The 14,071-nt window shown below is 42.2% G+C and overlaps 2 protein-coding genes across 2 annotated transcripts in view; one reads left to right on the forward strand and one right to left on the reverse strand.

Moving 5' to 3' along the window:
* Positions 1-14,071, reverse strand: part of LOC115095348 (C-type lectin domain family 18 member A-like) — an 80,850-nt gene that overhangs the window by 35,791 nt on the left and 30,988 nt on the right. Inside the window, 2 exon segments of the mRNA XM_029608889.1 lie at positions 2,646-2,767; positions 9,859-9,956. Coding sequence (XP_029464749.1) covers positions 2,646-2,767; positions 9,859-9,956 — 220 coding nt within the window.
* LOC115095349 (fibulin-7-like) overlaps positions 9,868-14,071 on the forward strand; it is a 158,593-nt gene continuing 154,389 nt past the window's right edge. Inside the window, exon 1 of the mRNA XM_029608892.1 lies at positions 9,868-10,357. The gene's annotated coding sequence lies outside the window, so the exon portion shown is untranslated. The remainder of the gene's footprint in view (positions 10,358-14,071) is intronic.

Genomic DNA, 14,071 nt, shown 5'->3' on the forward strand with positions numbered 1-14,071 from the left:
GCTGGTCATGCAGTCCAAACATGCCCGATATGTCCGGGAAATGAATGGGCCTAAGTCCTGCGGGAGGACTCTTCTTAAGCCTCACTGTGCCCTCTCCTCTGCTCTCTCTCCCTGTCTCTCTGATCTGCGGACCGTTGGAGTTTCAGACTCTTGCCCTGGTGGACTCAGGGGCAGGAGGTAATTTTATTCTTTAACGTTTAGTGGAACATTTGAGGATTCCCCTCACCACTATGAAGACTCCACTACTCTTATCATCTATACACGGGGAGCCTTTACCGAGTGCTGTTACCTGTTGTACCAAACTGGTATCCCTCCACACCGGCGCTCTCCATACCGAATTGATTTCCTTCTTTGTGTTGGAGAAGGCCATACACCCTATCATTCTGGGGTTACCCTGGTTGCAGTTGCATATGCCGCAATTCAATTGGGCCACATTGGAACTCTCCCGTTGGGGCCCAGAATGCCATGGCAAATGCCTAAAGGAGGTTACTCCTATTCTCTGTATGCCTACTACTCTAGTGATGCCAGGACTTCCACCTCAGTATGCATCATTTCATGATGTGCTCTCCAAAGAAGCTGCTGACATCCTTCCACCACATAGAACTTATGACTGCGTCATAAGACTGAAACCTAATGCTGAACCTCCTAAAGGATGTGTCTACCCCCTGTCAGTGGTGGAGAATAAAGCCATGTTGGAGTATATTGAGGAGAATTTGCAAAAGGGTTTCATTAGACCATCTAAGTCTCCTGCGAGCGCAGACTTCTTCTTTGTGGGGAAGAAGGACGGTCCACTGCGTCCTTGTATCGATTATCGAGGTCTGAACGAGATCACGATTAAAGACCGATACCCCTTACCTCTGATATTGGAGCTCTTTGATCGACTTCAAGGGGCCAAGATATTCTCAAAACTTGTCCTGAAGGGAGCCTATAACTTGGTTCGCATTCGTGAAGGCAACAAGTGGAAAACAGCTTTCAACACTCAAGATGGCCATTTCTGACATCACGACTCCAGGGTATATCTGCCTACTACATTTGCTAGCTCGTTGAGTTAGCAACGGAATTCATACGGATGAGATTCACTCTCCGTTCCTAAGCTACTCTGCCACTCCAGCTCTAACTGGAACTCTTACTACCCTTCAGGATCACTAACGGTGTACCCGCTCCTCAGGGGCCTCTCTGCTTCTTTCAGGTGCTATCAGGAAACCGGTACTCGCTCCTCGAGGGCCTGCCCTCTGCTCCGGTGCCAGACCTCTCATCTAATGGAAATCTGCTACTGCTACTGCTAGTGAGTACAACGCTACCGAGTCTCTCTGCTTTAAGGGATCAGGTACTCGCTCCTTGAGGGCCTGCTCTCCTTGTCTCGGAGCTCTCCTTTTCTACTTGGGACTCTGAATGATAATTCTATTGTGTGCTCATATCTCTCAGTCTCTTTCCACTATAGCACTGCTCTACAGAGGATCCACTGTTCCAGCGTTCTGTGAGAGACGTGCCCAGCCGGGCTCTACAATCACTACTCACTACTGCCACCTCTAGTGGTTCCATATACTGTTTAATAAAAGATTCAAATCTGTGTTTGTCTGTCCGGAGTTTAGCCTGACCCTGTGGTCCCTCACAGGACTGCCCCCGTGGGCGTCGTCAGCTGCCACAATGTCCAAGTATCCACCCAAACACTAATAACCATAACATATATCTAAGCTTAAAACTGGGGGAAGGGTGAGAATATTTACATTTGGGACACTGTCTTTGTTGGAAGGCTCAATAAATTGGCCAGAGTCATCTACCACCTAGAGGTCAGAAGATGGCTCAGCAGCAAGCCATTAATTACTCTTCCAGACACATTGCAGGCCTGGAGGGCCAACAGTCTTGCTAGCATGGGGTGAGCTGTCCAGATGGCCCATATATTCAATGCCATGACCCCAACTTTGCTTGCTTAGGTGAGCTAGGGTGGGTTTGGGAAGGGGTGAGGACAAGCTCTTTCCTACTTCTGCTTAGTTTAGTATTATCTGGTAGTATAAGGCTTGAGTATGCAGTTTAGACCTATTGTCAGGGTTTAGACTATACAATAAGGCTGCGGCCTGTTTCATTTCCACTCGAATTCTGGCTTCAGGTATTTGATCTTTTGATTGTATTGAGTGGAGAGGTACTGACCTGTCACGGTTGCCCCAGTTACATTGTTAATGATGACTCCTAAAACTGGAAATGTTCCTATTGATCTTCACCTCAATAGATGTCTTCACCATGAAGTATCCTTTATCAGACCTTAAACATATGTTGGTTGGTTTTCAGGCTGTTCACTTCAGGTTCCTTTTACCCATCGTCTTACTTTCATAGAGAAAATATGCACATACTTTCCTTCTGAAAGTTGCAGTGGTTGCAAAGTACCCACAGATTTTTGCACCTTCTCTTTGTGCAGGTAGATTTTGCATGAAGCAGAATGAAAATACAGTCTAAGTGCTCAAAACAGATCCCCAGGAACCCTTCCCCTAAATGTGGCTATAAGTACAACATGTAGACTTTCAGTCATATTGCGATTTTCAGACAGCGAACTGACGAACATAAATCATTATTATTTAAACATAGGATTGGCTTTGAAAAGTGCCCTCCTCGTGTGGTTCATGAAGAGCCTTCTCAGTTCCAATACTCACCACAGAGGCCTCCGACGTGATCCCACGACTTAAAACAGCCGGCTCTGCCCGAGGTGCAGAGACTACACCAGGCCCCTTTCTTGTAGGGCATGATTGTTTTCCCATTAATATCCCAGTTTCCTCTGGAAAAAAACACACACACATACACAGACTGAATGAATAAGGCCAAAAAATGGCTCCCATGCCTGCCAGCAGCAATCGTGTGTTAAAAATACCAGTTCCTCATGTCTAAGAAACAAAATTTCCTTTGTGTCCTCCAACAAATGCATTTCTTCTATGATAAGGGGAATGGAACAGCTCCCCTATGAGGAAAGACTAAAGAGGTTAGGACTTTTCAGCTTGGAGAAGAGACGGCTGAGGGGGGATATGATAGAGGTGTTTAAAATCATGAGAGGTCTAGAACGGGTAGATGTGAATCGGTTATTTACTTTTTCGGATAGTAGAAGGACTAGGGGGCACTCCATGAAGTTAGCAAGTAGCACATTTAAAACTAATCGGAGAAAGTTCTTTTTTACTCAATGCACAATTAAACTCTGGAATTTGTTGCCAGAGGATGTGGTTAGTGGAGTTAGTGTAACTGGGTTTAAAAAAGGATTGGATAAGTTCTTGGAGAGGTCCATTACCTGCTATTAATTAAGTTGACTTAGAAAATAGCCACTGCTATTACTAGCAATGGTAACATGGAATAGACTTAGTTTTTGGGTACTTGTCAGGTTCTTATGGCCTGGACTGGCCACTGTTGCAAACAGGATGCTGGGCTTGATGTACCCTTGGTCTGACCCAGTATGGCATGTTCTTATGTTCTTATGGCTATGGAGGCAGAACATATAAGAACATAAGAAGTCCCATGCTGGATCAGACCAAGGTCCATCGAGTCCAATCTGGGTCACAAGTACCCGTCTGATCCCCAATAATTGATCTGTTTCTTATATTTCACTCCCAGGGATAATCACAGGCTTTCCCCAATGCATCTGGCTTATAACTTACATAGTAACATTGTCACATCTATCATAGTAACTGATGGCAGATAAAGAAGAAATGCTCCTTCAAGACTGCCCAGCAAGTTACTTATGGTAGTAAATGCAGCTTTGTGCGAGTTACCACCCCCCAACCCCATGCCTACTGCTAAGGGTAGTAATTGCCGCTCTGTGCAGGTTACCCCAATGCCTTCTGTTAAGGGTAGTGTGGCAGAGTGCCCTATGGAAACCCTCAGAACTGTAATCATGCCCAAATATCACCTGTTTTGATGAGTCTTGTAAGGATTTAAGATGGGGCTTAATTTGTAGAGAAAAAGGAAGTGGGACTGTGGAGCAGGGGTTGGAGGGGGGAGGGAAGAGGGAAGAGGGAAGAGGGAAGAAGGAACAGGAGGCGATAAAGGGCCAGGTGTGACACGCATGAGGGGGAGAAGCCAGGGCTGGGTGTGAATCCTCTCCTAAGCACACACTGTCTCACACACACATATATGCAAAAACATGCTTTCATGGTCTTAACCCAGTGATCCTCCTTCGGCTCCTCCAGTACTCAGTCCCAGCCATGCTCAATAAACAATTTCTGGGTGTAGGACAACTGGGAGTTGCTGGAGGTTGCAGATGAAGGGTCACTGAGGTAAGGAGGAGGGTAGGCAGAATGTGGCCCTCCTCTTCCTCCTGTTTGCTCTGGTGATCCCCTACACCCCAGCCCCTTCTCCATGATTCCTCCAGTGGTCCTCATCTCCCCCCCCCCCCCTCCCCCCAGTGGTTCTGGAGCCCCTAAATTTCACCCCCAATCCCTAGTGGTCCTTGAGCTCCCTCACCCTGATTGTCAATTAAACCCTCTCTCAGGAAAATTATCCTCTCCATCAACTCTTCTTCTTGCCTTCCTTGGACAGTAGGGCAGCCACATAGGCCTCCTCTTCGAGCTAAACTCAGCTGACTCTCTTTTGCCTTGGGGGTTGGGGGCAGAGTGAGTGGTATGTATCACCCGCTCTCCTCACACAGGAATTTGATAGTGCATCCAGCTCTTTACCTCCTCTCAGGAGAACGTAAGGGAACAACACTACGTGCTCTCCTTTCTCACTCTTTCCTTTCCATCCTCTCACCACCACCATCCTATCATTTTCCCTTCCCTTTTTTCGCTCTTTCTCTGCCTGCTCCAATTGACTCACTCACCGTCCTTACGGCTGCTTACGGTCTCTCCAGCCGTAAAGACGGTGAGGTACTATATAAAACCTTAAAAGGTTAGAAACACACCGGGATTTCTTTGACTAAGATGAGTCTCATATTGCTTATCCGGCGTTGAAGATAACAGCCGGGGGAGGCGGCGTTAGGTGATACTCTAAGGTTTGAGCACGCTTGGATGTTTTTGACGTATAAAGTTATTTCATGAAGGTGATGTTTTAAAGGGCATAATGGCCTGTGGTTGGCATATGGTGATTCATGTGGATGTTTGCGTCAGATGATCTAAGAAGGCTACAGAACTGAAATAACAGTGCATACCTGAATCCGGGAACATTTTCATTAAATCAAGGGGAGCCATGTGGCCATAGTGATTCGGGCATGCTTTTTCTGACCCACTCCTTTTTGTTCAGAAATAACACAATCGTGAGGTGGGAGAGATAACTCTATGCTGGTGTCTGGTCTTTTCGAGTTAATTCCCCTGAAGAAGCCTGGTTGGCGAAACAAGGCCCTTGTTGGGATATAAGAAAACAGGAGATAAGTGGGACACCCGTCAAGAGGATTTCAAAATCATCTATTTGAATATTTAAAATAAGAGTCATTTGAGACTAAGCTTAATGACTTAGTCTCTAATGTATTACAATATCCTAAAGTATTAATAAGGATATACAATATATAAGTTTGAATATAAAGTGGTGTTTCCCACTCAAGAAGACCAATAGTAGCATTGAAAAAATTATATATATGGAAATGAGATCAAGTGAGGTGATCAAATTTGCTGATGACATAAAATTATTCAGTTGTTAAATCACAAGAGGATTGTGAGAAATTGGAAGAGTACCTTGGAAAACTGGGAGACTGGGCATGCAAAGGGCAAATGAAATTTAATATGGGCAAATGCAAAATGATGCACTTAGAGAAGAGTAATCCAAATTATAGCTACATAATGCAAGGCTCCACATTAGGAGTCACCACTCAGGAAAAGAATCTAGGCATCATCATTGATAATACATTGAAATCTTATGTTCAGTCTGCAGCAGGAGCCAAGAAAGCAAAGAGAAAGTTAGGAATTTTTAGGAAAGGAATGGAGAATAAAACAGGAATATCATGATGCGACCTCATCTTGAGTATCGTGTGCAGTTCTGATCACCACATCTCAAAAAAGATATAACAGAATTAGAAAAGATACAGAGTAGGGTGACTAAAATGATAAAGAGGTTGTAATAATTCCCCTATGAAGAAAGGCTAAAGAGGTTATGAGAAGGCTGAGGGGAAATATGATAGAGATCTATAAAATAATGAGTTGAGTGGAATGAGTAAATGTTAATCAGTTGTTTACTTTTTGAAAGAGTACAAAAACCAGGGGACATACAATGAAGTTACTAGGTAATACATTTAAAACTAATAAGAGAAAATATTTTTTACTCAACTCATAATTAAGCTCGGGAATTCATTGCCAGAGGATGTAGGGAAAGCTATTATTGTAACTATCTTTGAAAAAGGTTTGGATAAGTTCCTGGATGAAAAATCCATAAACCATCATTTGTTAATTATCTTGTGTAATTGATATCAGATTTGTTTATGGTGTACTATTGGGATTATTGGCTGGGTGAGAGATCTGGATGAACTGGGGAGGAGGTCAGACTGAAGAACTAGGAGCGTCTTGATGATCTGGAGAAAGATTGGGCAAACTGGTTGAAGAATTGAGAACATTGGTATTTTCAATTCCGCATGTATGATTTAAAATATACCGACTTCCGCGCATAAATCAAGTTTTACAGGAGCAAGTCCTACTTTTTTTTTCATGCATAAAATATATACACATATATTTTTTAAATTTGTAGGAAAAGTACGTACATTCAGTACATTGAAATATTTATTTTCATTGCATTGCGTGTATCTGCACGCAAGCATACATATGCGTGTACGTTGGGGGTAGACATACTCGTGTTTTATAATACGCACATATATGATATGAGTGGGTTATAAAATACTATTGTAGATCTCCGCACGGCCATATACCTGCATATATGTGGCCATGAAGAGTTGTTTGAAAGTTTACCTTTATTTATTTACATGATTTTTTACACTGCAATCTTACCACACTTGTGTTCAAAGCGGTTTACAACATTTATCATACAGACAGAAATAAATATCACAGCATTCTAAAAAAATCCAAAATTATTAAACATAATTTAAAAACAGTTTTACAAAAGAAAGTTTTCAAACTTTTCCTAAAATTCCTATAATCTACTATAACATGTATTTCTGAAGGCATTTTATCCTATAGTATGGGAGTTATCTGAGAGAATGCATGATTCGAGGTCACTCTGAGCTGAGTATCTTTTGCACCTGGAACCATTAGTAGCAGATGATTTTCCGAGCGTAAACTACAGCGAGAGCAATATTCTTGCATCAACTCTGATAAATGCAAAGGACATTTCCTATGTACAATCTAATATACCATCGTTAAGATTTTAAATTGGACTCAGGATTCAAACGGGAGCCAATGTAGTTCTTTAAGCATCGGAGTTATGTGTACGGATAAAGTATAACCTGTGATCACCCGCGCTGCAGCATTCAATAATAATTGTAGTGCTGTCAGATAGCACTTGGGAAGACCCACATAAAGCCCACTGCAGTAATCTATGTATGGCAATACAAATGCCTGTATTACATTTCTAAAATCAGTTTTATTTAAAATATTTCAGTCGCCTAATCTTTAAAAAAAGCCTTTCCTAACTACTGTTTGTAATTGCAATCACAGAAAATTCGGAATCTAAAAGCGCTCCTAAGTCACAAACGAATTCTGCTGTCCTCACATTTTCCCCCTTCTACCTTTAATGATGACCTCATTATTCTTACTCCCCTTGCAAAAGAATTAATTTCCATTTTTTTAATGTTTACTAGTGAATTATTTTGACACATCTATATAGTAACATCATTTATCACCTTTGCTATATTTAGTAAAGCTTCATCTACGTCCCCAGTAATGATTAAAAAAAAAAAATATCTGCAAGTCATCAGCAAATAAGTGGAATATGATGTCCATATTTTGCAATAATAGACACAGTGGGAGAAGGTAAATATTAAAAGGCATAGCTGATAAACAAGACCCTTGGGGAACACCCCATTGCAATGGCGTCCAATCTTGATCCTTCCTGAGTTGAAATAAATGATCTTTTAAAAAGGAAGTAAACCAGCTACCTACTTTCCTTCCGATCCCAATTTCTGCCAAACGTGATAATAAAATGATATGCGAAACAAAGTCAAACGCTGCTGACACATCCAAAAATATTGCTATAACTTGCCTATTTCCATCTAGTTGATGGAGAACAAAATCCCAGTCTGAAGTAAGAACTGTCTCTGTGCTATGATTACAGCGAAAGCCACTTTGACGTGGATGTACCACTTTGTTCTCAACAGGTAAGTCACTAATTGGTTCAACATTTTCTTTTCAATAATTTTTCCCATCAAAGCTAACCCTGAGATGGGGCGATAGTTAGACAGGTCAGCCCTACATGAGGCATCCACGGGCTCTTTTAATATCGGACGGATGATGGCCTTTTTAAAGCAATCCGGAAAGCAACCATCATCTAACGAGGTGTTGACCAATCCCACTAGAGGATCTGAAAACCTCTCTTTCAGAGTGGCCAATATCCAAAATGGACAAGGATCTAGTGGACATCTTTTGTTACTGCTCTACCTCTGTTGATGCCACAGGCTCATAAACTGTCTCAGGTTGCACCTCATCTATACCTTATAGAGCAAACACTGTTGCAGCATTAGTGGATACTGGCAGATTAGTGGAAGATACAATACGTTCCACTTTACTTACCCAGAAACGGACCATTTCCATACAAGTAATTTTCTCGTCTCTATAATTCTCATGCGGCTCTGTTAATTTCGTAGCTATTGCAAAGAGTCCTCATGGTCAGTTTAGGAAAAGCTGTAATTACAGAGTAAAATAACCTCTCTTATGCTCCGTAAATGCAGCCCTAGAGTTTAGAATTTTCCACAGTTTTTTTTAGATTCCTCCAGCTACTTTAGCTCCTCTAAGCTGCCTTTTCAGCTTCAGCAATGTAGATGCAAACCAGGGAACTCAATGTCTTTTTACATCACGTCTGACCATCTTTAGGGGCGCCATTTCCTTAATCAGTTCACTTAAAACCCTAGTTAAAGACTCTTCCAATTCTTCTACCAAACTCCGGATCAATGTACTTCACCATTTCTCCCATTCCAGAGAAAACTTCTACATCAACATGGCCACGAATCTGACATACAAAGTCGGTTTTAGCAGTTGGTAAAGCATTTACTAATGGACAGAAACAAAATGATATCAAGTGATGATCTGACCAAGGAACCTCATTTATCTGTATCTGTGACATCACTCTTGCTTCTAAAAACTCGGTTCAGAGCAAAATGAAATCTAATGTACTTCTAGTTGTGAAATTTACTGAGAGTATGACCTCCCTGACTTTTTACTTTGTCATGTGATAGTATGGGCACTTTCCTAAGGTTACTAATTCGCTCCAGATCATCAAAGACAGTTTGAGCCAGTCCTAGTTTTCCCTCATTGCATGCATGGATTTGTAGTTCTGATTTTCCACTGTTTTCCCTAAGAAAATCAGAACTACAAGTCCATGCATGCAAATGGGCAAAAACAAGACTGGCTCAGCCTGTCTCCGATGACCTGGAGTCATTTGGTAATCCTAACTTTCCCCTCCCTCAGACCAGCTTGAAATCGGATCATATGCATAGCACACTAAGTATATTTGGAGAGTGAGTCATATGATGAGCACGAATAACAGAAAACCTTTTTTGCCAGCAGCAGCTGGTTCACAGAGGCTGCCCTGTTGTTTGGAAAAACCCACTGATGTCCTGAGGGAAGAGGAAAGGATTGTTTATTAAAAAAGAGGGGATATCAAATTGGAGTATGCATATTAGATCACCATAACAACACGCAAATACCTCCCTCCTTTCACTGTCTGGCAATGACCAACAGAACAGAGAGCAAACAGGACAAAGATGCCCTCTTCCTTAAAGCTGAGACACCTTACCCAGGGAAATAGGCACAGACAAACAGCTCTTTCTTCTCCCGGCCATCAGTGCAGGTCTGCTTCTCACAGCCCAGCCTGCTGGATGTGGCCCAGACCAGCTGGAAGAGAGGGAAAGAGAGAGATAGAAATCAGACACCCACATACAAAGTCTCTGAGTTACACTCGCTGGTGTCTCCTAGCCTGCACTCATTGTAATCAAACGAAAAACAGGAGGGAAGTAAAAGTATGTTCACCACCCTGAGATATCAGAGGCACTTGAGAAGATCTAAATAAAAGCGTCTTTTTATTGGACCAACGAAAAAAGACACAACGCAGAAACTTTCGAGACCAATGCAGGTCCAGATGTCTCAAGAGCTCCTGCACTACAGCATCTTTTCTGTTGGTATTTTTAAAAATTTTGCAAACCACCTGGATTCCAGTTTTCTCATGGACCCTTCTAGGACCCTGCACTGCAAGTAATTACAGTACATTTGTCTTATAAGGGATCTGCACAACACAGGTATTTCCAACAAATGCATTCGTGAAAAACTGTGAGAGATATCTCTATTTTTCACCTTGTCATAAAAATGTCACCATAGGATTTATGAAGAAATGTTTCCGCAAAAAAAAAAAAAAAGAAAAAGAAAAACATTTACAGAATTAGCATAAAGGGAATGATAAAATTAAGACAAAATCATTTTGAAATATATTTTTGATAAATGTATGCAAAGTGCAATTTTAGTTTCTCGGGTAACTCATAAAGGTGAAGTTGCCACTTTTCGCGCTGTCTGCCTTTGATATGAGAATTGCTGCATACCTCTGTGAGTTTTATACAGTACTGACAGCCAATCATTTCCCGTCACATCCTGAAAACCTAGTCTATCGGAACTGCACATGCATAGAATTGGATATTGTCTCCCATAAATACAGGGGTAAAACATCATAACAGGAAGGTGGATCAGGCCTTGCTGTCTTTCGGGCTGATACAGAAAGAAGTGCGGGAGAGCCAGCGAGCGCCCACTCTCCCGACACACGCACAGGCCAGTGTCCTGGGCGCACGATTCAGTATCGGCCCGCATGCAAATGAGGGCCCGCAGTAAAAGGAGGCGCTAGGGACACTAGCGCTTCCCTAGCGCCTCCTTTTTGATAGAAGCAGCGGCTGTCAGTGGGTTTTGACAGCCGACACTCAATTTTACTGGCGTCGGTTCTCGAACACGGTGACAGCCATGGGTTCAGAAAACAGACGCCGGCTAAATCGAGTGTCCGTTTTCCAACCCACAGGCCGAGGGCAGATTTAAAATTTATTTTTTTTATTTTTTTTTATTTTGGGGCTTCCGACTTAATATCGCTATGATATTAAGTCGGAGGGTGTACAGAAAAGCAGTTTTTTCTGCTTTTCTGTACACTTTCCCGGTGCTGGCCAAAATTAATGCCTTTGGGCAGGCGTTAATTTCTGAAAGTAAAATGTGCAGCTTGGCTGCACATTTTACTTTCTGTATCGCGCGGGAATGACTAATAGCGCCCACAACATGCATTTGCATGTTGTGGGCGCTATTAGTTTCGGGGGGGTTGGTTGCACGTTTTCGACGCGCTATTACCCCTTACTATATAAGGGGTAAAAATAGTGCATCGAAACTTATCCTGCTAGATTCTAGCTGGCAGATAAGTGCCCAAATCTTCATTTAGGCCTGGATTTTCTAAAATCGCAGGCCTTAGTGAATCATCACGCGGTACCGGGGGGGGCGAAGCGGAGAGCGAGCCTGCGAAAGCCGGCAGCGATCGCACTACTGCGGCGTTATCGCTGCTGGATTTCGCAAACCAATAGCGCCACTGTGACAAATGGTGCTATTGGATGGGTTACTGGCGGCGATAAGGGGCCTTACCTTTTCACTGTCAGCGATGTCTTTGCCGTGCCTGCCCCGGTGCTGCCCCGACTCCTCCCCTTAGTCAGTTAACATTTGAGTTATCCAGCTAAATACTTTTGAATACAGACCTTGTGTTTAATATTGATAACTCTAGCTACTTAGCAGGTGTAAAATTATGTGAGTAAGTTGGCAAATCTATATGAGTGTGTGTCTTTTAAAATAGCAACTTGTACGCATAAGTCTTGGTGCTGCTCCAGAATGCTCCTAGGCTGCCCCTTCTTTACGTGCATATATGTATGCACGAATGTGATACTAGGGCGAGCATTTTGCACTTTTATGAAATATGGAATATGCAAGCAGAGCCTACTCGCCCCCTTATGTGCTAATTTTTACATGTGAAACGTTCTGAAAATTCACCACTACGTATGTAAGCCAGGGAGAACACTGTTTTGTTTTTTTTAAAACATTTTTTGACTTAATTATTTAATATATTGCTATTTTTGTGGATGTATCATAGATGTGATTATTTTCATAAAAATGTTTGCTTTTCTATTTTTGGTTGTTGTAGCATTTAAAAACAGGATATTTCCTATATAAAGTACAAAAAAATGTACAATTATCTCTGTGGTTGTTTATCAGAGTTCACACAACTTCCCAAATATCCATTCCCCTCCCAAAGTCCTGGGTTTGTTATTTATAGCTTTCTCAACTTTCCCTCAGAGGTTTGATTCCTGGAACACTCCTTCTCCTCCTCTATTAGCTCTCTTGTGAGCTGACACTTCTGCTGCCTCCCTCGGGAATGAACGTATTTAAAATGCAAATCCTGTAACCCTCCTTTCTGTCAGTGACCTTCAGATAGTCAAGCCTCTGCTCTTGAGTCTGCCGCCTTTCCTTTTAGGATCTCAGTAGGACTGAAGGCAAACCCCACCACCTTGGTTGACTATGGAGTAGTCTCCAAGTGCAGTTTGTATGTACAATGCTCCTCAATATGACTATAACTGCACACTGAGCAGTTGCTATTGCCCCTCGCTGCTAATTCCTCTTAAAGGGGAACTCACTGATGCTAATGAAGCCGGTGAGTGTTACATTCTCCCTCTCTAAACTGGAACATCCTGGTTGCATTTCTTAGATAGCCCTGTTGAGGTTTTTCTGTTGTGATCGGAAGACTGTGTATCAGCAGAACTACTAGATTTGAACTATTTGTTTCAACCATTTGACTGCAATTGATGAGCAATCATTCATCCATACGGAAGGCTGTCTACTCCTCTTGGTTCTTCTGACTGCACTTTAGGCTCATTTTCAGACAACTCTTCCACTGAAGCCACTTCAGACAATGATATGTTCAAATTAGAACCAGGCATCTGGTGATCCTCCTCATTAACATTCCCTTGTTCATCGTCAGTAGGGATGTACTCTAGCTGCAGAATTTAATTCAGAGTGAGAAAGTAAAAAAATGTCTTCCAATAGCACATCCCAGTTGTATGCATCTGATGAAGTAGACTCTTGTCCTCAGAAGCTCAGGTCTCAATAACTCAGTCTATAAAGTGCCACTGGCCTGTTTGTCATTTTTGTTTCCTTGCTTCAAATTCAGTAAGCTGATTTCCATGAGTTGTGCCTTGTCAGGTTCCCCAAGAACTTGAGGCACTGCAGTCATGAATTGTTCAAAGTGATCTGGCATTGGACTGCTTTGTTTCAGCTCTGGTGTGGCAGAGCTGAAGACAAGATGTCTTTAGTGTGGCACACTAAACTGCCAGTGCAGAGACTTATAGCATGTTCATCTGCCTTTACAAATGGCTTAGCTGGCCTTGCATATTATGGATAGCAGCTACCAGATCCTTCATCATATCTAAGAAGCCAGCAGGGTACATTTTGGCATAGCATTTGTGGCTGGTACAAACTGTTACGTGTTATGACTGGGGCATTGGTAGCCGACAGAATCTACAGTATAGGCAGATAAGCTCAGAACAGGGCCTGAATCTACAAAAGGGTTTCAGAAGGCAGCTGCAGAGTCAAGCCCATGAAAGGGTCGGAACTGAGAATTCAGTTGTTGGGGAATAACGTAAATGTCAGAGAAGGAAGAAGCAGGTCATCATCATCAACTGTACTTCTTACTCACTTTTCCATTAAAAATACTCAAAGTGAGTTTAATAATGCTCATCTGCGAAATGAGCTGTGAATTAAAAATTAACATTACATACAAAATCACAATGTTAGAATATACTAATCAAACGTTAAAAGAATAAATTATGAAAATGATCAAACAATTAATAAAACTGCAGATCTACAAGAGCATATAATTAAACATGCACAAATCCTTACCTGGCTCAATGAACTGAGCATAAGGTGTAGAACATCCAATTTTGGACCTT

This window comes from Rhinatrema bivittatum, chromosome 7, assembly GCF_901001135.1.
Source record: "Rhinatrema bivittatum chromosome 7, aRhiBiv1.1, whole genome shotgun sequence".
NCBI classification, from domain to species: Eukaryota; Metazoa; Chordata; class Amphibia; order Gymnophiona; family Rhinatrematidae; genus Rhinatrema; species Rhinatrema bivittatum.